The 24,915-nt window shown below is 42.1% G+C and overlaps 1 protein-coding gene across 7 annotated transcripts in view; it reads right to left on the reverse strand.

The window, feature by feature from the left end:
• The window catches only part of MSI2 (musashi RNA binding protein 2), a 973,036-nt gene that overhangs the window by 529,906 nt on the left and 418,215 nt on the right, over positions 1–24,915 (reverse strand). For all 7 annotated transcript variants that reach the window (XM_069757787.1, XM_069757784.1, XM_069757786.1 and 4 more), the window contains exon 7: positions 10,945–10,993. In XM_069757787.1, the coding sequence (XP_069613888.1) occupies positions 10,945–10,993 (49 nt within the window). The remainder of the gene's footprint in view (positions 1–10,944; positions 10,994–24,915) is intronic.

Here is a 24,915-nt window from a genome sequence, read left to right on the forward strand (position 1 = left end):
AAACGCTACAAGTAGTGTCCTCTGCGCCCTGTCTGTGCGTCTATATGATGCATGCTTCGTAAAACGCAGTACAACGCATACCGGCACATGTCCATGCGCCCCCCATGTTAAAGATAGGGCGCATGACGCATGCGTCGGAATGCGTCGACGACCCTGCGCCGCAAGGCGCAAATGTGAACATAGCCTTAGTGACATGTGCTTTAAATGCAACATAATACTATTAAAAGATGAAATTTCTAGAATACACACAATATAAAATTGCTTGTATCATGCATATGCGGCTTTTCCCTGACCTAAAATCTCAGGGACCACAACTACAAGGACGTCGTCTTAATAGCACATCCAGGACGAGATACGCATAAATAGATGGCAGCATGCCTCTTCCATAGACAAGCTGATTATACATAACTTTTGGCCTTGTAGCCAATGTTTCCAAAACATTTATAAATTCTTAAAGAGTAACTATTTAATTTTCATTTCATAAATCAATAGTATACCTGAAAATAAGCAACTTTGCAATATATCTTATCAGACAAATCTGCTTGTTTCTCTGGCGAAATTGATCAGCAATTATCAAAATTCTAATTTCCGAGCTCTGGCTCTAGTTCCTTCCTTCTCTCTCCTCCCACCCACACAGAATCTTATCAGTAGCAGCAGTCATCTCTTATGTAAATATCAATGTATTGTGCCAACTACTTCTCAGAGGTGGAGTAGAGCGCCCACCGGGGCATTCTCCTGTGGGCCAGTCCAAGCCTGGCCACAACTGCCTTTGTTAATAGTGTGCCTCATCAAACTATTTAAATACATGTAAGAGGACAATATCATCCATTTTAAGTTGTGTAAAGCTTAGTACCTGAAAAACAAGGTATAATAGACACATAATGTCTCGCGTGGCTAAAATCTTGAGTACTGAGATCCAAGAATCCTCAAAGGACTGCGTGTGACAAACAGCCCATTCATTCTCTATTAGCAAAGGACTTGAGAACATTAGTTTCAAGCTCCCAAGTGGCCTCCTAGCATAAGGAAACATACAATTTCTACCTGCGTGAAATCAGGAAATTAGGAATACAAGAATACAACTCAAAAGAGTCAATTTATATATTTGCGGATTTTTTATTTTTTTTTTTTAAGTGTGAAACCCCCCACAAAAACAAAACCCACTGGCCCTCAGTAGTTCCAAACTATAAGAAAACTGATAGAATTCAATATACTAAGGCCTTAGATACAAGCTATGCTTTGGTTCTTTATCTTCAGTCCCTGAAATTTCAAAGCCAAGGGAACGGCCCTTTCTGGGAGTGAATTCAGGAACATCATCTAAATGTTCAAATATCGATTCTTTCACCAACATTTCCCAGGCAGATTGCTCTATGCTCATTTAGGGTTATGAAAAAGGAACAATGTGATTCAAAAATAGAAAATTAGAAAACCATTTTTTGTTAACTTTTTTTTTATTTGAATTAAGACATAAAATCTACGTTTTGCATAAGACATGTTATTGTGACTATTCTATTCCAGTTTAGTTTGTTCAATCATCTTATTCATCTGAACCAGAGGCAAAATAACATTTCTATAAAATTTTCGTATACATGTGCTAAATCCATAGGTTTCGGAAATACTAACAATTGATATTCTTTTGTATTTAAAAAGGGAATCCTATAAATTATGTAGCACGTCAGGGTAATCAGAGACATGACTAAGTAAGAGATCGAGTCTTTGCCGAGACAGAAGGGTTTGACATATCGTTGAGTTACCGTAGGTTTGTGTGTGTCGATGGCGACTCCCGCCACAGTGAGTACATTTAGTTATTGTGGTGAGCGCTAGAAAGGCACATCTGTCGCTCAGTGACGTGTGAAACTCAAATGCTCTACATATTAACCTTTTACAATTTTGTGTTATCAAACTGTTCCTATTAAAAAAAAAAAATTAAAAAAAATAAAGAGAACCAGGAAAAAAAGCTCTTACAAATTGTCATATAGGCATTGCCAGCTGGAACATGGATCAGAATGTGTAATGGGGCACCATCCAATTGCAGGAAGAGAATGGTTATGACGATGGCATTCACATTCATTTACAAGTTAGCAGCTGTTAAAGCAGCAAAATGACAACTTGTTTATATCGATACAAAGACATAATGAAATGTGCAGCCACATTTAGGACGCTTTATTTAGAAATGTTCCCATATTGTCCCTCAACAGAACCAGTGTCGTCCTGCTGAACTCCAGGTGCCAGGTGCCTTCCCGAGCCCCCCAGCCTTTTCAAAGCTGCTCATATATAAATACACGGGCTGAATCAGGACTTCTCCCTCCATGCTTCATAATTAATCAACCTAATTAAAAGGAAACCTTCTATGCTTTGTTACCTGACAGAGTGGGGGAATTGTCAGACTTTAGCCACTCAGCTATTCCCACCTATTGTTCGAAGCTGCTGCGAGCAGCAGTCTGCAGGGTAACCCTTTAATGCAGAGCAAGAAGATGGCATGCTCCGGCGGCACGCATGGCTGTTTTTTTTTTAGAGCACAGGAAGGAGCTGAAGCAATTAAACAGTCGGAAAAACGCAGGGGATCTTGTATTTAAACTAAAATATTAGCAGTACAAAAATTTATGTACGCTACGCAGAGCCACACTTGTAATAAATTATTAAAGCATGAGTTAAGAGATCACAAGACGGAGCGTTGCTACAATTAACTAGTCTCAAGCCCTATTCGGTTAGAACTCATCCCGTTGGGGTTCACGTTCTATTTGACAGCTTGAATTGAACAGCGTGTTTAACCCCTTTACCCCCGAGGGTGGTTTGCATTTTAATGACCAGGCCATTTTTTACAATTCTGACCACTGTCCCTTTATGAGGTAATAACTCTGGAACGCTTCAATGGATCCAATTGATTCTGAAATTGTTTTCTCGCAACATATTGTACTTCAAGTTAGTGGTAAAATGTCATACAGAGAGACTCGGAAGGAACGGAGCGCAATTTGCCTCCTGGAGCCCAGATTTTCCTAGAATAGTTTGCGGACTCCATATACAGAGCCCCTAATTGCTAGAAGAGCAGAATCCCCTCCCTAAAGTGACCCCATGTTGGAAACTATACCCCTTGGGGAATTTACCTACAGATGTAGTGACAATTTTGACTTTATGGGTATTTTCAAGAAACAAGCAGCAATGAATGTTGCCGAGTGAAAATTGCAAACTGCCGTTGTAGTGACCGGTATGTCGCAGCGACCAGCACGTTGCAGTCACCAGTACGTTGCAGTCGCCAGTACGTTGCAGTCGCCAGTACGTTGCAGTCGCCAGTACGTTGCAGTCGCCAGTACGTTGCAGTCGCCAGTACGTTGCAGTCACCAGTACGTTGCGCCCAACCAGTGCTTCTGGAGGCATGCACCTGTAAATTAGGAGGGCCACCTTCTCATTTAAAGATTTTTCTGTATTTTCATGATTATGAAAATGGTACATTCACACTGAAGGCATCAAAACTATGAATTAACACATGTGGAATTACATGCTTAACAAAAAAGTGTGAAACAACTGAAATTATGTCTTATATTCTAGGTTCTTCAAAGTAGCCACCTATTGCTTTGATGACCGCTTTGCACACTCTTGGCATTCTCTTGATGAGCTTCAAGAGGTAGTCACCAGAAATGGTTTTCACTTCACAGGTGTGCCCGGTCAGGTTTAATAAGTGGAATTTATTGCCTTATAAATGGGGTTGGGACCATCAGTTGTGTTGTGCAGAAGTCTGGTGGATACACAGATGATAGTCCTACTGAATAGACTGGTAGAATTTGTATTATGGCAAGAAAAAAGCAGCTAAGTAAAGAAAAACGGGTGGCCATCATTACTTTAAGAAATGAAGGTCAGTCAGTCCAAAAAATTGGAAAAACTTTGAAAGTGTCCCCAAGTGCAGTTGCAAAAACCATCAAGCGCTACAAAGAAACTGGCTCACATGAGGACCACCCCAGGGAAGGAAGACCAAGAGTCACCTCTGCTTCTGAGGATAAGTTTATCCGAGTCACCAGCCTCAGAAATAGCAGGTTACCAGCAGCTCAGATTAGAGACCAGGTTAATGCCACACAGAGTTCTAGCTGCAGACACATCTCTACAACAACTGTTAAGAGGAGACTTTGTGCAGCAGGCCTTCATGGTAAAATAGCTGCTAGGAAACCACTGCTAAGGACAGGCAACAAGCATAATAGACTTGTTTGGGCTAAAGAACACAAGGAATGGACATTAGACCAGTGGAAATCTGTCCATTCGTCTGATGAGTCCAAATTTGAGATCTTTGGTTCCAACCACCGTGTCTTTGTGCGACGCAGAAGAGGTGAACGGATGGACTCTACATGCCTGGTTCCCACCGTGAAGCATGGAGGACGAGGTGTGATGGTGTGGGGGTGTTTGCTGGTGACACTGTTGGGGATTTATTCAAAATTGAAGGCATACTGAACCAGCATGGCTACCACAGCATCTTGCAGTGGCATGCTATTCCATCCGGTTTGCGTTTAGTTGGAAAATCATTTATTTTTCAACAGGACAATGACCCTAAACACACCTCCAGGCTGTGTAAGGGCCATTTGACCAAGAAGGAGAGTGATGGGGTGCTACGCCAGATGACCTGGCCTCCACAGTCACCAGACTTGAACCCAATCGAGATGGTTTGGGGTGAGCTGGACCGCAGAGTAAAGGCAAAAGGGCAAACAAGTGCAAAGCATCTCTGGGATCTCCTTTAAGATTGTTGGAAGACCATTGCCGGTGAATACCTCTTGAAGTCCATCAAGAGAATGCCAAGAGTGTGCAAAGCAGTCATCAAAGCAAAAGATGGCTACTTTGAAGAACCTAGAATATAAGACATATTCAGTTTCACACTTTTTTGTTAAGTATATAATCCCACATGTGTTAATTCATAGTTTTGATGCCTTCAGTGTGAATGTACAATTTTCATAGTCATGAAAATACAGAAAAATCTTTAAATGAGAAGGTGTGTCCAAACTTTTGGTCTGTACTCTATCTTATGTGCATAGTCAGCTTAACGGTAATCTGTCAGCAGGTCTTAGAATCTGAGGGTTGCATGATGTAGGGCCAAAGAACCTGATTTCAGTTATGTGCCACTTGGACTGCTGCTGCAGTTTTGACAGAATCTCCATTTTCCGCTACTGTAGATGTAGCAGTGGTCAGAATCCGGAGCTGTGTATAACCCCGCCCACACCCCTGATTAGCAGGAAGCTTCCAATCAGTGGTGGGGGCGGGGTTACACAAATTAGCTGGACTGGGGTATATAGAACACCTAGTCTGCAGTGATAATCTCATGCTGATAAAACAATGATTGTATTGAAACTACAACACAGCCTAATAAGTGACACATCCCTGGAGTTAGGGTCCCTGCTCCTACATTATGCTGCTCTCATACCTTCTGACAGATTCCCTTTAATATGTTCGTATGGGTCAGTGATCTCTAAACTGTATATTCTAATCGTATGGTATACTTTGTAACAGATTAGCAGATTTTGATATTTTTGTTCTGCCCTCTACTTTGGCTTTACCCCTAATGCTATCCGATGCTTCAATTTAGCTCAGCTTTGCAAAGCCTGTTTAACCAAGCCGAGAGCAGTTTTACAAAAATACTAAATACTTTAATGCACAAGTTTAGAGGCCATTACATTTGTGTTTACAAGGTACACTTTCTTCAAGTAAAAAAAATAAAACATGAAAACAGCGCCCCTTGGATTTCTTCTATGGATATTCAGAGCAACTAGGATGTGGATTTGCCATTGAAGGAGGTTTTAAGGTGGATTTCACTCAGCTTCTGGTGTGGAACATGCACCAAAATCCACATCAAAGTTCTTCCATGTGAACATGTCCTTAGAACCTAAAAACACAAACTATACTACTGCCGAAACCCATTTATTCCACCTGTCAGTGCGTGTGTTACAGGCTTTCCTCGCTCTTATCCCACGAGAATACAACTCGTGTTCTTACAGCGTTGCTGGCACCCAACATTTCACTGGCGCGACTATGTGTTTGTAAGTAATAGAATCAGTCAATTGCATAGATTTATATCCCAACCTTGCATTCCAAACTTCTATTTGATTGCTGTAAAGTCTGCCAAAAGGGACTTCAAACACATTTTCCAGCCGAACAGTGTACTGTAGCTCAACGGCAACAGTAGATCATTTCCCTGCTCGATTAGTATTTATCTACTGTAATTGGGGGAAAGCACAGCATTAACACTAATTTTATTTTAAGAAGATTTTGGCTCCCAAGTCAGACGTTTCATTGGCGACATTTATTATCACATTTACACAGCTTCTCAGCTACAGTCTGATATATTAACACTGCTATGGCGGAAAACTGTATGTACAAACTTAAGGATCGTCTAAAGGAATATCCATAGGGAACCAGCAAAGAAAAGCGCTTACAATACACTGCATTTAGGGCCGGCGTCAGCACCCGGGTAAGTGCCGGGGTCCAGGCGAGACAGGGGGGCCCATTCAAGGCCGGCGTTAGGGGCAGGCAGCTGCCAGTGCCTAGGACCACCGCTCCCCCAGGGGCCCTCAGCTAGCGGCACATCATGCAGCTGACTCGGCAGTGGAAGGGGAGCAGGGGCTGTCTAGTTATAATCACCTGCTCCTGGCGCGGTCCCTGCAGGTCCCTGCAGATCCCCCGCTCCCCAGCTTCTTCCTGTACTGAGCGGTCACATTGTACCACTCATTACAGTAATGAATATGCGGTTCCACCTCCCATAAGGGTGGAGCCGCATATTCATTACTGTAATGAGCAGTAACAGTGACCACTCACTATAGGAAGAAGCTGCCGGCGCCGGGAAGCAGGGACTGCACCGTGCCAGGAGCAGGTGAGTATAACAGGGAGGGGAGCGCAGTGCTGCGTGATATTCACCTGCTCCTCGTTCCAGCCGCTGCTCAGTCTTCAGTGTCTTCTGCAGTGACGCTGAGGTCAGAGGGCACGGTGACGTGGTTAGTGCGAGACCTCTGCCTGAACGTTAGTGCAGAAAACGCTGAAGAAGATGGAGCGGCGGCTGGAACGAGGAGCAGGTGAATATTGAAAGTGCCGGGGGCCTGAGCGACGAGAGGTTAGTATGTGATTTTTTTTTTGATCGCAGCAACAGCAAATGGGGCAAGTGTCTGTATGGAGCATCTTATGGGGCAATAACGTTTGTGCAGCACTATATGGGGCAAGTGTCTGTATGGAGCATCTATGGGGCCATAACGTTTGTGCAGCACTATAATGGGGCAAGTGTCTGTATGAAGCATCTTTGGGGCCATAACGTTTGTGCAGCACTATATGGGGCAAGTGTCTCTATATACTACATGGCTGTTCTATATACTACGTGGGCCGTGTTATATACTACATGGGCTGGGCTATATACTAGATTGCTGTTATAAAAACTACATTGTCCGTGTTATATACTATGTGGCTGTGCTATATACTACGTGGGCTGTGTTATATACTACATGGCTGTGTTTATATGCTATCATGAATCGTGGTATGTGTTAAAGGGGGGGCCCACTGAGACTCTTTCGCCCGAGGCCCTCAAAAGCCTGGAGCCGGCGCTGTATCTAGTAATAATCAAGTCTAACAACTGGACTGACAGAGCTACAGAGAAAACTAGGCCAGGAAGGGAAGATCAGGCCCAATACCAAATCTGCCGATCATTGCATAAAAATCCAGGCCCGAAAACAGGAATTACAAGCCCCAACAAACTATACTTTGATAGCGATATCCAATAGAGTTGATGTGAATCTATTTCCAGGACCCGGTCCATCAGCCATCTGTCGCAGCTGCTCAGGAACCCAGAGAACTCTCTTACGAGATTGCATCCGTATTTCTTCTAATCACTCAGCCTGGCATGACGTCACATGTGTGAACCACTGCACTGATGACATTGCCTTCAAGTAAGCGGCGCTTCTCAGAGCTCTTAGCCATCCGCCATAGATTACGGACATGGCCGATGGACAGGGACCTGCCAATCAATCCCAGATTCCTTACTCCTCACCAAACTTTCCTGGATGAGATATATATGTATGTTTTCAGGAGCCTAGCATGCATGAGAGGAATCTTGGGCAAATAAAGCAATTCCCGATGCTGTCACTATCTGACAACACATATGATTAGAGAATTTCAATCCTGTAATCCCAGTGTTTGGAGGATATTCTTGTTAGTCATTGCTCACACTATATAATTTTAGTTCATTTTAGGCAAACAGTCACTTATCAAAACATACAAGATTCAGCTCAGTTATCTCAGAAGTACAATACATGCGTAAAAGCAGGGATAGTCATAGGCCTGTGTATATATTAGGAAAATGAATACTCGATCTGTAAAACATCTGAATGTTATGACTTGTTCTGGCTGTCACACCATGAAGTTGAAGACCTTTAAACAGAGCTTGCGGAAATGGATAAGCCATTTCCATGCGCTGCTTGCATGAAACATTTCCCTGTTATTACATGCATCTCCTATGGTAGTTCATGATTTCCTTTCCTGAAGATCTTAATAACAGAAGTTATAAACACTGCCCTGTGTGCACCTGATTCACAGGACTTTTTATGGATTAAATATGCAAACGAGACCACAAGGATACAAGAAAAATTAAGTCTGCTCGATATAATCCAGTCACGAAGCCTCTGTAAATCATGGTGGACATCACTGCAATATTTCATGCTTATGTGAGAAACGATATACAGTGATCATATATAACAAATCACTTGGCTATCGGTGATTTTCAGTTTTATTTAACAAATTAAAAAAAAATACAGTATGTAAAGAATATATTGTACACATTACTAGTTAGAATCTATTCATGCTAGCACCATGGTTGCTTTTTGGGAACACATGATGGTACAGCTTGACAGATACCATTGACTTGAATGTGGTCTAAAAAAAAAAGATACAATTTCAGTACCTTCAATCCTCTTCAGTTATGATTAAAAACCCATATATCCATGTGTTGTGGTCATAAGTAGGGGATACGCATTTCTGGCGAGTTCATCCTTAAAGGGGCATTCTAAAGTTCTCTCTTGAGCAGCTCAGAACTATGCAGTCTTCTTACTTCCTGGTTGCTTGGGGAAGTTTCGGTCTGTGTGTAATTGCACTGGAAGGGGGGGGGGGGGGGGGGGGGCGGACTTAACCTGCTGCTGTCCCTTAATGGTCTTATTGTTTTCAGTCTACAATATTATCACCATATTTAGAGATAACAGTGCATTTGACCAAGCGCATCCTTCAGGAAAGTGAGAGCCGTGATTAGGTGTACAGTCCATAGTGGAGGCTGGTGATTTTACAGGACTAGTAACAGCTCAGGAGCTGAGAGGGAGGGGGAAGATGGTGAGCAACTAACTGCTTAACAGAATTTGATGGACTAGAGTGAGCTGACTGAGATGTTAGGAGTTAACTCCTCTCCCGAATCGTAAGCAGACTTCCATATGCTCTAGTGGCTGAACTCCATGGTTAACAAGCTGTATAGTATGTAATTATAAAAGCTTTCATAAAAGATCAAAATGAGGTAGAAAAATGAAGTCATTATGAACTTATTTTCATGCTGTCTAACTAAAGCAATTTAATAACATGAGAATACCCCTTTAAGGCCTCAATAAACAATAGATAGCGGTCTTTCAAATACTAGCATGTTCAGTCAATTTCCCAAGTCTCAATTATAAACAGGAATGCTCAGCCAGGCAATCCTGTGTTGGCTATAAGAAAGGCACTGCCAAAATCATCTTCATGAAGGACAAAAGAATTGGCTATTATAAGCCACTAGACAGGAACCTTTTCTTCCCCTATAACATCTGTCTGGGGAGGGTCACGAGAAGAGTTGAGTGAATATGTTCGGAAACGATTGACGTATCAGAATTTGCCGTATCCGTGCCATTTTTGCACCAAATTCATGCCGAATTTATGTTTAACAATCAGTTCCAAACATATTCGCTCAACTCTAGTCCCACTGACTCCAATGACGTTCGGCGAATATTGCAAATACGGTATTCGCCAGCGATCACAATCCAAACTGAATTCAGCAACATTTGCTCAACTCTAGTCATGAGGTCCCATACACATTTGACTATCGACAGATTCTACCAATATCAAAGGGTTCGTCTGACTTAAGTTCAATATGGATGAGGGTTTTTAATCAGGAACTATGACTAGGGGTGCATACACTAAAAAAAAAGCCTACGATCTGATTCTGACCACATGGAAATATGTATTTTTAATCATGAAAGAATAAAAAAAAAATATTTTACACCAGATACTGGAATTTGACCTACTTATTGGATTTATTACCAATGTTCCTTGGTCCAGTAACTTCCGTACAGCAGGAATATAACTCCAGATATGCCAACAAACAAGCTGCTAGACTGGGGAGCTGTATTACCCTTTATCCCCCTTTTTATTTTTCTAATGGGTGTTGCAGTATTTTTGATGGCAAGAACAAAATTATCCCATATCATAATTGATCGAAGAATTGGAAATTAAACTGCAACTGGGTCCTCCAAGTATACTAGCAAATTGATTGGATGAGAATGTGTAGAAAAACACACACAGTTAACAATCGACATATCCAAACTGAAGACCCAATAAGGGAATGACAAAAACACTATGCTGGCAACCATTCATGAACATCCACAGCCAGGATACCATTATGATAGAATTACATTAGTAATTCATAAAGTCATGCATATCTATTTCAGATACAAAACAAAAATCAGGCTCAGTGGTGCCCTGTCTTTCCTTATCAGAAGGGGTCAAATAATCACAAAACTGACTTTTTTAGCCCTCCACTCAAAAACTGTGAGCAAACACACCAAGAACACCAAACAATACACTCTACTTATCACGTGTGTGTAAGCCAGTGACCACACCACTTACAACCAGCCATATTCATCATGACTCTTCTGACAACCGTAGCTCACTAGTGAATAAAGCCAAGGTGAAATAATGTCTTACCTCTATGTCTGTTGGTTGTTTTGTCAAACATCAACATGGCATCTTCAACCTAAAGAAAAATGGAAAAAAAATTAGAATGCTTAGAAGACACTTGGTACCTTAAAATACAAACCCACAATATTAAAGCTTATTAAGATATAAAGTTACTATGCACCCTTACTGACCAGTTTATCAGACATATGATACGGCAAACCATACTGTAAACTAGAACTATATAAGCTACTCAAAGCTCAGGGCAAATCATTTACTAGCTCCCAACACACCAAATAGGTATTAATCCAATCCACCAAACAGGACATAAAAGTAAAATGCAATCACAGTAAGGGCAGTCCCACACGTCCAGTTAATTCTGGTACCGAAAAAATCGGTACCGGAATTATCCGTGTCTGTGTGCCCGTGCGTTTCTGTGGCACATCAGTGTGGCACACGTGTGCCGCCCATGTGCCGACTGGGTACCACACACACCGTGCAGGAGAGAGTGCTAGATAAGCGCTGTCTCCTGCATCTGGTGCTGAAGCCGCCATTCATATCTTCTCTGCAGCAGCGTTTAGAGAAGATATGAATAATCCTTTTTTTTTTTTGCTTCTCGTGTTTATAATAAAGATCCATGTCCCAACCCCCCTCCCACCCCCTGTGCGCCCGCCCGCTGTTATTAAAATACTCACCCGGCTCCCTCGCTGGCGCTGCTTCCTGTCCTGGCCGCACCTTCTACTGTATGAGCGGTCACGTGGGGCCGCCCATTACAGAAATGAATATGCGGCTCCACCCCTATGGGAGGTGGAGCCGCATATTCATGACTGTAATCGGCGGCCCCACGTGACCGCTCATACAGTTGAAGGAAGCAGCATCAGCGAGGGAGCCGGGTGAGTATTTTAATAACAGCGGGTGGGCGCACAGGGGGTGGGAGGGGGGTGGGGACATGGATCTTTATTATAAACACGAGACACAAAAAAAAAAAAAGGATTATTCATATCTTCTCTACAGCAAACGCTGCTGCAGAGAAGATATGAATGGCGGCTTCAGCACCACGTGGGGGGGACAGCGCTTACTGTAGCGCTGTCTCCTGCACGGCACACGGACAACGTTCGTGTGCGGTACGTGTTTTACACGGACCCATTGACTTTAATGGGTCCGTGTAATCCGTGCGCAACCACGAACACTGACATGTCTCCGTGTTTTCCAAACGGACACACGGTCTGTGAAAACACGCTGACATGTGCAGAGACACATTGATTTCAATGTGTCTAAGTGAGTCAGTGTCTCCGGTATGTGAGGAAACGGTCACCTCACGTACCGGAGCCACTGACGTGTGAAACCGGCCTAAAAAAGGCTGTCATTTACCAACAGCAAGACACACGATTAATGCACCGCAGGATGCATCAGGCCCACATGATAAAGGCTGAGGCAGCACCGGAATTGGGGTGTTTATCTTTGTGGGGTGCACTTATATAGAGCTACACAGGCTGCTTGAGCTAACAGTATGAACATCACTAATAGGCAACCTGCCCCCTCCCTATATCTCTGAACTAATCTCCCACTATCTTCCCTCACGTAAACTCCGATCCTCCCAAGACCTCCTACTCTCCCCCACACTTATTCGTTCCTCACACAACCGCCTCCAAGATTTCTCTTGAATATCCCCCATCCTCTGGAATTCCATGCCTCAACACATCCGATTATCCACAACCCTTGGATCCTTCAGATGGAACCTGAAAACCCATCTCTTCAGGAAAGCCTACAGCCTACAATAACCATTCTGCCGCCTCACCAACCACCTGAGCTGCCGCCTCGTCACCAACCACCCGAGATACCACCACGTCACCGACCACCCGAGCTGCCACCACGTCATTGACCACCCGAGCAGCTGCCTCACCAACACCAGTCTTGCAGCACATCAACCTCCTGTCTCTTCCCCATTATCCTGAAGAATGTAAGTCAGGGTCCTCTCCCCTCTGTACCTGTCTGTCACTGTAAACCTGTTTACTGTTAACGATATCTATAACCCTGTATGTAACCCCTTTTCACATGTACAGCACCATGGAATTAATGGTGCTATATAAATAAATAGGCTGGATAACTAATGCCACATACAAGCCTTAATAGTGTGCAACCACCCCTTCCAATATTGGTAGGTAGAAGTATATTGCACCTGTGCTGCCTCCGCCTATATCGTGGGTGGGGGTCTGCTGCATCCTGCAGTGCATCAATACTGCAGCTTTGTGTTGGTATATGAGGCTGTTTTTTTGGTTTTTTTTTTTTAAAGGTTTTCAAGGTCAAGAATAAAGATGAGCGAGCGAGCGTGCTCAGATATCGTTATCCGGGCATGCTCGAGTGTTAGAGTATCTCGTGTGTGCTCGAGTAATATGTTCGAGTTCCCGCAGCTGCATGTGCTGCGTCTGTTCAACAGGCAATCCTTGCATATGTTGCCGCTGTCAAACAGCAGCGAAACATGCGGCTGCGGGGACTCGAATATATTTTTCTACATGTCATTAGCACCCAAGACTTTACCTCAGCATGTTCGCTCATTACTACCAGCAATACCTTTAAATAGCCAGTCCGTTCCTCTTTTACTGAGAAATAAATATTTGAATTTCTTTGCAAATAAGACTGAAGGACTAAGGTAGATCTTAAGCCTCTGTCACTCCAGCTCTGTTCCCCGCCCACAGCTGTAAGCTTCTATTCTGGATGATTCCAGGCAAAAGGAGCAGTCAGTCAAACAAGTGGAGGCCGCACTGTGCACTGAATATAGTAGTTGTAACGGGTTTCAGATCTACCATAGTCCTTCAGCCTCATTTGCATATTGATTGACACTGATTTCTCTGTAAAAAAAAAAAAGAGAAACAGACTGGCTGTGTAAAGGTATTGTTGGACTTGTCTTTGGAAGAGCTTTGTGGTGGTACAACCTGCCGACAGATTTCTTTTAAGAGACAATTAAATTATAGCAATATTATCAAGTGTTATACAGATGAGCACATAAGTATAAAAAACTCAAAAGTATAAAATAATCTAGGAGTCAATGATGCAAATGGTAGAGTAGCCAAGCTACCAGGGAGGGCAGAGGGTGCAGCCACCCTGATCCTCGGGCTTTGAGGAGACCACCCGGAGCTATTCCACTTTTAACCGTAGAAGCATGCGCAGTCCGCAGATACAGATAAGCTCTGTGGCAGAGCAGGGAGGCACGATCTCTCTGCACTACAATGTGACCGCTATGGTGACAGCGCCAGCACAGGGATCCCATCCCCGCTAGTTCAACTCTATCAGCATTTGTTGATACAGTTGAAAAAAAATGATGAAGCAGGGAGCGTCAGTTGACGCTTTCGCCCCCATCATTCTTCCTTGAAATCTGACACCTCAGGGCGGTGATGTCACTTCATGGCATCCTTTAAGTTGAGATGTGCAACAATTCAGAAGACAAGCTGCAGAGAATGGAGTAGTGGAGGAACAGTGAGGAGAGGTGAGTATTGTATTTTATTTTATTTTTTCTTTTGGAAGATTGTGGTGGCCATAAAACTGTATTGAGGATTATAGACTATGGGGTGCATTATACTGTACGAGCCATGGGGTGCATTATACTGTACGGGCCATGGGGTGCATTATACTGTACGAGCCATGGGGTGCATTATACTTTAGGGGCCATAGGGTGCTTTATACTATATGGGCCATGGGGAGCATTATAATGTATGGAGGACTATGTGGGGGCTATTATATTTGAAGGGCTATGTGGGAGCTTTTAAACTATATGCAAGCAATTATACGGTGTGAAGGTTTCAGTGGAGGGCTGTGGGGGCAATTATACAATGTAGAGAGATGTGAAGCCATTACATTTTATGTAGGCCCATTGCACTGCACGGAAGGCATGTGGGGGTTGCAGTTGGTGGATTATACTGTGTTGGGGTCACCATACTTTTCCTGGACACTTGAAGGGTACGGTCATTATACGGTGCGCGTTGAGGAATTCATTGTAGGGGTCGATCAGTGTTTGTGGGCCACTTTTGTTGATATCATACTTTACAAGTGCAATGAAAGGGCTAGGGCTCCAATAGAAGGAAAATTAGAGGGCACACAGTACCACACAGTAGGTGCAGTAATAGGGACACATACAGCAGCAGCGGCTCAGTATCTGGGTATCAGCAGGATAAGGAGTTTGTGCAGGTTGGGAATAAATGGGGATGGTGCAGGAAATGTGAGAAGTCAGGTGTGTCTGTTGTAATCTCTGCAGCAGAGTCCTGGCTGGAAGAAGTTGCCATGTTGGTCTGGATCAAAGGGAAAAGACTAAAAGCTGTAAGTTACTATATATAACTGTACTGTGATCTCCTACATGTTCTGCAGCACTGGTATCTACCACTACATGGTCACCATATGGTGGTAATATCAGTGTTGGTCTTTGTATAGAGATTTTTTTAGTAACAGCATAGTCATCTGCGGAGGTTCTCGTACATCCACTAATAGGGTGCGCCACCATAGTTGTATTCTGGGATAACTGGTTAGGGGTCCACTCAGAAGTTTCAGCCCCCCTGAAACAAACCCCTTGCTATGCCTATGAAATGGTATGTTGAAAGAAAATTGTGGATAACAAAAACTATGATTATGGGATTTCACAGTACTCTGCTGCACCACTCAAAAAAGAGAATGACGATATAGCAGATCTGATCTTGTCTGTGGCACAAAGTGATGGGATACCATCAGGTATCCTATGTGATCTCCCATGGGATGTGCAGGTGACATGTGTAAGCTCTACTGTGTCTTCATTAGGTTTCATCGCCTTTATTTCTCTACCATGACAGTAAAGCAACACTGCAGTCTAGAGATGGCCACGTATTAATACAAATATAATAGTGACGATGAGATGTGTGTGCTCTTGGACAGATTCATAGCACCTGCACAGTTCAAAAGTTTTACAGACATTTCCGTTGTAGCCACAAAATGTTTATTTTCATTGTCTAATATTAAAGCTTTTAGCAAAGCAGCATGAGAAAAATGTGAGCATCCACAGGAAAGTTGGCATGAGCTCTCCACCAGCTGGGCATTTTGCAATTTTCCAATTGGTGTATCTGGGAAGAGGACTGTGTCGCTTGGGCTTCCGATCAACTCTGGTTGAAGCTGCTGAACTACTGAAGCGGGTCCTATAGCTGAGCTAATACCAGGATTTTTTCAGGCTTGTTGGTCTCTATAATTACACTAACCCTCCTGGAATGCTCCCCTGAGTTTGGCCACAATCCTTGGATCAGAACCATGAAACAAGGAGAATTTATAATTAAACCAATTTATTATTCTCATACAAAAGAACTTACTGTGTGCCCTTTGCTGATCTCTCATTTTTAATAAAACATGTCCTTGGATATATTTAGCTCTGAAGTAACCTCTGCACTAAAAACAATGTTTACATGAAACTCAGGAAGATGGAGGGATTATTACTGAAACTGGAGACATAAAGAGTTAGTGTACTTGAAATTGGTTTCTGTTCCGTCTACTGATATTTTTACTAAATCACACATTCTACCTAGAAATATGATCAGGACCCATCAGCATGTCAAAGAACTTCACTTACAATTCAGTGAGGATCGCAGCCCTTCAGACACTGTACAGGCTTATACATGGCCACTACAGTAGCTCTAGACCACACATGCTAAACTCTGTCCGCTCCCTCCACCATCATTCTCCCTCTGTGCCTGATGTCTCTGTGCAGTGGGGCCGATTACGTCATTATAACATGCCCCCTGTTCCGAGCAGTGCAGAGGTTCAGAAGATGTGCTGCAGAGACCGGAGCAGCGGGGGAACAAGGAGATGGGAGTTTTTGAGTTTTGTATGGAGCACTATGTGGGGGCCATTATACTGTGTGAAGCACTATATGGAGCCCATTATACTGTACTAGATGGTGGCCCGATTCTGACGCATCGGTATTCTAGAATATGCATGTCCACATAGTATATTGCACAGCCCATGTAGTATATTGCCCAGCCACGTAGTATACAGCACAGACACGTAGTATATTGCCCAGCCTGCGCAGTACCACACGTGCAGTTCATTGCGCAGCCCGCGCAGTCCATTGCGCAGACCCCGCAGTCCATTGCGCAGCCCGCGCAGTCCATTGCTCAGCCCGCGCAGTCCATTGCATAGCCCGCGCAGTCCATTGCACAGCCACGTAGTAGTACATTGCCCAGCCACGTAGTAGTACATTGCCCAGCCACGTAGTAGTACATTGCCCAGCCACGTAGTAGTACATTGCCCAGCCACGTAGTAGTACATTGCCCAGCCACGTAGTAGTACATTGCCCAGCCACGTAGTAGTACATTGCCCAGCCACGTAGTAGTATATTGCCCAGCCACGTAGTAGTATATAATACAGCCCACGTAAAATATATAACACCGCCTACGCAGTATATAGCAATGTGGGCACCATATCCCTGTTAAAAAAAAAAAGAATTAAAATAAAAAATAGATATATACTCACCCTCCGTTGGCCCCCAGATCGTAGCGGTTACCGACGCTCCTCGTGCGCTCCGGTCTGAAGAGTGCATTGCGGTCTCGCGAGATGATGACGAAGCGGTCTCACGACACCGCACGTCATCATCTCACGAGACTGCAATACATGGAGCGGTCACCGGGGCGTCGCGAGGATCGGGAAAGGCCTCTTACTGATCCAACGGACGGCGAGTATATAACTATTTCTTATTTCTTTTATTATTTTTAACATTAGATCTTTTTTACTATTGATGCAGCATAGGCAGCATGAATAGTAAAAAAGTTGGTCACATAGGGTTAATAGCATTATCCGAGTGCGTTACACCGCGGTCAACGCTGCCATTAGTCCTGTGTGAGCGCTGACTGGAGGAGTGTACGGAGCGGGCACTGACTGCGGGGAGGAAGGAGCGGCCATTTTTCCGCCGGACTGTGCCCGTCGCTGATTGGTCGTGTCTGTTTTGCCACGAGCAATCAGCGACTTGGATTTCCATGACAGACAGAGGCCGCGACCAATGAATATCTGTGACAGACAGACAGACAGAAGTGACCCTTAGACAATTATATAGTAGATGGAGCTTTATGTGGGGACTATAAACTGTATGGAACACTTTGTCGGGCCCATTATAGTGTATGGAGCACTAGGTGGGGTCCATTATACTGAATGAGCACTAGGAGGGCCATTATACTATATGGAACACTTTGTGGGGGCCATTATACTGCATGGAGCACTATGAGAGGTCATCATACTGTATGGAGCACTAGGTGGGAGCCATTATATTGTATGGAGCACTAGGTGGGGCCATTATACTGCATGGAGCACTAGGTGGAGGCCATTATACTGCATGGTGCAATATGTGGGTACCATAATACTGTCCTGAAGATAGTGTGGGGAATCATACTGTGTTGTGGTTGTTCATGCAACAACTTCTTTAAGTTTGTTTCCATATGAAAAGGTTCATCATTATATTTGATGGTAAGGTAACACTTTATTTTTTAAATAAATGTCAAGGTTGGCCTGCGACTTTGTTCAAGATTTTAATTTTGGCCATCCGTATAGTTTGACATTCCCGCTCTAGACTCACAAAACTAAAGGGGGCAACTACATCATGGTCTCTCAAGCCACTATGCGGTAAGCAGCAATATGGCGCACTAACATACCCGTAAACTGGAGCTGCCTTAGTTGCTATGCGAATGCAAATGAGGCGCACTATGATCCTGGCTGTAAATTTCATTTTTTAGGACAATTAATGTATACAGAATGAGCTACCTACATCATAAAGCACAACATATTAAAAGGGTTTATTTCAGACAAACTATGGTCTACTTTAAAAAACTTTATAGAATTTAAAGGGAAGGTTATCAACAGAAGATGAATACGGTAGTTTAAATAACACTTTTTTGCTAAGCTCTTTTTTTAAAAAAAATGTATAGCAATGTTTTCATTTTATATCACAATCTGTGTTAAAAAAAATAAATCAGAAATTTTTCAATTTTTACACTGGCCATTGGGACTATTTATATCCTGTTCTTTTAGGAAATCCCCATATTTCATATTGATGCATCTATTGAGCGTGTGAAAAGGTCATTGTGAAAAGTAGGGGAGCTATTGTATCATTTATGGTGAATCCTGGGATTATCCATTGTAATCTGGCCTCTAATAATAATGAGCCTTTTTAAATTTCTTCCTAAAGATCAAAGGAAGTATTATGTGGTCAAAAATATGTCCAGTGGGCACTGTGGTGACTGCAAAATTACTTATTTTGTTTTTTATCAATACAATAATATATATATATATATATATATATATATATATATATATATATATATATATATATATATATACACACACTGCACTAATAAAATATTGTATTATATATATATATATATTTTTTTTTTTAATGTAGCACAAAAGTCTGATGTAAACAGAAGGTTATTCTCTGCTAACACATTCCCTTTAAATATTAATACATGAAAGGATTAGCTACCCTTAACAATATCGAAATCGTACCCTGAAGCAGCCACTAAGCCATGAACACACACTTGCTGTTCCAGGTCCATTCGATGTTTAGAACCAATCACTGTAAGAGCTGATTAGTGGGGGAGCCAGATATCAGACCCCTACTAAACAGATATAAATAACTGTGCTGTAGATAGGTCATTAATGTTGGATTAGTGGATAATCCCTTTAAGTATGTTAACAACCTGCACTCTGGGTACTGGACCTATATTTATAAGAATACAATAAGGGTGGAGGACTGCATTCCAAGAGTAAGGTCAGACTACCGCATGGTCTCTCATCCGAGAGAACTGGATCGATCATGCTGATCACAGAGTGTGAGCAGTGTTCTCCAATTTTATCGGATGTGGAGAAGATGGGAAAAAAAATGTTTTTCTTCATCTTCTCCATGCAGTCGATCCATGAAAATCGCACCACATTCGGATATCATCTGAGTGTAGTCCGATGGTTCCACAGACTTAGTGACTTGATGGCTGAGTGCGATCCGAATATTGGATGTAACTCCAGCATACTGCGATTCTTTCCTTGGACAGACTGTCCGAGGAAAAAAAAAAATCAGGCATGTGCACGGACCCAAAATACCACTGGTCCGAGTGCAATCTGATGTTTTTGGATCCCATTCGGACCGAGAATATGACCGTCTGCATGAGCCCTAACCGAAAGAAATCAGCAGTCAATTACAGGAGCAGAAAAGTGAATCTCAGTCACTTGCTGCAAATAAAAAATCATAGTAAAAATGGAGAAGTGTCAGCTTTTAAAACTGCTGAAAGTCAATTGCTTCGTAAGATTTTCACTACAGAGTTCATCAATTTTGCATTTGTAATCTGTAAAAATTGAGACAAAATTAAAGTTTTACATATTTGCCATAAAATCTGCAGAAAAGTCCAGAACTGATTTTCCTGAAAAAAGTACTGCACATGTGAAGATACCCTTAATGTATGATTCTGTTATTTCCAAACCGATAAAACAGAATGTAATGAAAATGTTTCAACCTTCAATCACTTTTCAAAATGGCACAAATCTCCATAATATCGGAGGTCTGTAATAAGATATATGGCGGAAGAAGCCATTGCTTACTCAACAGGCAATTTCGTTATTCTTTTCCCTGATACATTTTATTTTCTCCTCTCATTGCACACACATTTTCTGCATGAGTTCTAGATTTTCTCCACCCATCTCCTTCAGGGAAGACATGGTCGGTAGAAGAATGGGCTTTATTCTTCTAAACCGAGGTCATACAATACCCTCCACCACCTGACTGTACACAAAGGTGAAATTAAATTGAATGCCTAAAAAAAAAAAAAAAAAAAAAAATCTGTATTCTGAAGCTTAGTAAAACAACATACAGATTAAACTGTTAGAAGAGAGAAAACATAAGGTTGGAAAGGGAAGGCTTTTTCGTGGAGTATGGATAGTCTTTTCTTCTTGATTCAGAAAACCTATCAATGTCCTGGAAGAGCAGCAAGGACTGAAACTAGAATACCCGCGCCACACAAAGAAGCCGAATAGAGTGAAAGGGAAAAATACAATCCTGCATGCGCAGCTCTGCTCTCACGCTTCTCGGTGAATCAAAGAGAAAGCTCGTGTGAGACTTCACCGAGGAGAAACCAGTCAAGGCCCATGACTGTGTATCTATGCCTAAGCAAAATGTTATCTCTTATCTTTTCCACCTTTTTGTTTTCCAAAAACAAAAGCGAGTGTCTATGTGAAGTATATTCTTAGGTTCCAACATGCAGCAAAACTTCTCAAAAGCAATCTAACATAGTAGCCTGATCATAAAAAAACAAAACAAGAAAAGGAGTCTGGTAGGAAACTACATACCTATACAATATATATGTCCATGGACAGCAGGTTTACAGGGGTTGTCCAATACAATACATTCGCAATGTGAATGTTTGGAACCGTCAAAATAAAACCACCTATGCTCACCTCCCTTGTTGGAGATGTTCGAGCTATGTTGGTACTCTAGTTCCTGGAGCTCACACGAGGTTGTTGTGTAACGCAAGTCCTGCACCCAATCGACGTTGTCGTTCTGTCCCCGCCTTTAGACTTATCAGTAATCAAGAGGAAGTCGGAGCTGCAGCTAGCCGCTCACATCTTTTTGACTACTTGTACATCAGAAGGTGAGAACAGTGGCGCTAATACTGATTGGGCACCGAGCTCATGTTACATAACCTCACGCGAGCCCTGGAAGCGCGAGTGCAGACACCGGCATGGGAGGGGAGTAGAGGTGTTTTTATTTTCACAGATGCAAACATTCAGATTGAGAAGGGGTTGTCCTAGTAGTGGTAAATCTTTTAAGGAACAAAGTTCTCTAAACTTGAATGTGTTGCTCGAGTGGTCTTTATGACATTTTGTTGACAAAGAGCAAACCACCAGCGGTTAGAAACTCCTAATCCTGTTGTGATCAGCTTATGGCAACGACAACTTCATTAGAGTTGTTAACCATCCAGAAATCCTGGACAGTCCGTAAAAATAGTGAACTTCTTTCCCCTTGTCTGTAGAAATAAATTTAGATGCATTCTCTTTTTTTTTTCTCATTTTTCGTATACTAGAGAAGCTTGTTCAGCTTTTTTTTGTTTTTTTACGACTGCAATTATCATTTTACATTTCACAACGAATTAAGCGAATATCTTCATATTAGATTTATGAGATGACATGTAAGATTTACAATCATAATGTTTTATTCTGGTTCTCCAATGTGTCCATAAAAAAGTTGGCTGTCCATGAATTATTGATAAGCAGTCCGGAAAAAGTTAAATATCAAGCTGGTTAAAATATCAAGTTGGCAACTCTGAACTTCATGTTGAAAATCGCTCCAAAAACACGACTTTGGGAATATGGATTGCATGTACTAGAAATGGGGTATATTTGATAGAAATTAATATTACATTTAAAGTGCACCTTAATAAGGGATGTTCGCCCATAGTTAGGAGTGTCTTATGGAGGATGTATCTTGGGCATTAATATTATATTTAAAGTGCACCTCAATATAGTATGTCCTCACACAAATCAGAAACTCCTTACTACAGATACTTATTCAGTTGGGGATCCAATATAAAAAAATGGAGAACCAAGAATCACCTAATGGAGGGTTTCCAAGCTGGAAGCAAGAGCTGTAGCTTTAGTAATTTTGGAACTATAATGTTTTATAATCTAGTTTAGAAAACATGGAAATTTAATCAAAACAGGCCATTCGTGTGTTTTATAGTGAAATGATGAGATTCTAAGAACTCGTCTACCAGAAGATTGAACCTAGAGGAGCCCTGAGACAGACCATTATTTGTTTAATGCTGGGTTACGTTGCCTTCTTAGCATGGTAAGAGATGAAGAGTGCCTCCAGGAAGCAGCCTGCAGCGGTCCATGTCCCCTGTCCCAGATCGTTGCAAATACTATGGATGAGTCTCCAATGCTCAAGTCCGCTTAAGGCACGCATTAATCAGAAGTAATTAGGATCCTCTAAAGACAAAGACTTAGTATAAATAGTTTAAACATTACAAATTGACCATAACCAGTCCCAGGCAACACAAGAGCGTTCTTCAATTCATCCTGAATTTTAGATGGGCTAAAAAAAAAAAATTAAAAAATTAAAATTATTAATTACAACCTAAATTAACCTGTTCATAGCCAAAAAGCACAAAACGCCAAGGCACAAATTCATTATCCAATTGTCATCTGAATTCAGGAGCAAAACTATATATAATGTCACAAAAATTTAACATAAAATTTTACGACTTTCCTTCTGTCCGTCCCTGCCAGCACAGTCATATTTTTGAAAAGTCACGGTGCTACACTGGGAGGTGACGTGGTCAAGTGCAGCCTTCAAATTCATCATTTACACCTCAAAAGTAGAACAAATTACGACAGAAATGTACTCCATTTCCTCACTGGTCGCACGGCAGCTGAAAGATGTGCCACATCCATGAAGATGTGCAGGCCTCCTGACTATTTTAGTAAATCTCACTCCATCACACTGTTCAAGATAAGAGTGCAAAACGCCAGTCTTGATGATTCAGCGCCCAAGTTTCCATGGGAGGAATTTCTGTACTAGTAGGGTTAACAGTGCCACCCCGAAACTGTGAACACGTGAAGAAGGAAGCAGCTAGAAACACTTCTCTACTCATCCCCTGACAGTGAACGACAAACATAAAGCCAAAACTTTTAATAACCCTAACAGTTCCTGTGCGCAGCATAAATTAGAAAGACCAGTTCACACCAGATGGAACACGAGACAAAAGCAGCTGAATTCAGCTTCCTGCAGCAACATATTACTTAAAGTAAAGTAGCTGGTGGAGTTCATTAGTTATTAAACTTTTTATTGTGCAAGATTCTCAGCATTGACTTATTCATTTTGCTAAATATATTGATGCACACACTGTTTGTAACATAAGCAGTCAGGCTAAGGCAGGTTAGTGTTTTATTTAGTGGCTCTACTTTCCCAACCATGCCAGCAAAAATAGTTGTACCCCTATTCTTTAATTTACTATACATACAGTTAGGTCCATATATATTTGGACAGAGACAACATTTTTCTAATTTTGGTTATAGACATTACCACAATGAATTTTAAACACAACAATTCAGATGCAGTTGAAGTTCAGACTTTCAGCTTTCATTTGAGGGTATCCACATTAAAATTGGATGAAGGGTTTAGGAGTTTCAGCTCCTTAACATGTGCCACCCTGTTTTTAAAGGGACCAAAAGTAATTGGGCAGATTCAATAATTGTAAATAAAATGTTCATTTTTAGTACTTGGTTGAAAACCCTTTGTTGGCAATGACTGCCTGAAGTCTTGAACTCATGGACATCACCAGACGCTGTGTTACCTCCTTTTTGATTCTCTGTCAGGTCTTCACTGCAGTGGTTTTCAGTTGCTGTTTGTTTGTGGGCCTTTCTGTCTGAAGTTTACTCTTTAACAAGTGAAATGCATGCACAATTGGGTTGAGATCACTGACTGACTTGGCCATTCAAGAATATTCCACTTCTTTGCTTTAATAAACTCTTGGGTTGCTTTGGCTTTATGTTTTGGGTCATTGTCCATCTGTAGTACGAAACGACGACCAATCAGTTTTGCTGCATTTGGCTGGATCTGAGCACACAGTATGGCCCTGAATACCTCAGAATTAATTCGGCTGCTTCTGTCCTGTGTCACATCATCAATAAACACTAGTGACCCAGTGCCACTGGCAGCCATGCATGCCCAAGCCATCACACTGCCTCCGCCGTGTTTTACAGATTATGTGGTATGCTTTGGATCTTGAGCTGTACCACGCCTTCGCCATACTTTTCTCTTTCCATCATTCTGGTAGAGGTTGATCTTGGTTTCATCTGTCCAAAGAATGTTCTTCCAGAACTGTGCTGGCTTTTTTAGATGTTTTTTAGCAAAGTCCAGGCTAGCCTTTTTATTCTTGATGCTTATGAGTGGCTTGCACCGTGCAGTGAACCCTCTGTATTTACTTTCATGCAGTCTTCTCTTTATGGTAGATTTGGATA

This window comes from Ranitomeya imitator, chromosome 3, assembly GCF_032444005.1.
Source record: "Ranitomeya imitator isolate aRanImi1 chromosome 3, aRanImi1.pri, whole genome shotgun sequence".
NCBI classification, from domain to species: Eukaryota; Metazoa; Chordata; class Amphibia; order Anura; family Dendrobatidae; genus Ranitomeya; species Ranitomeya imitator.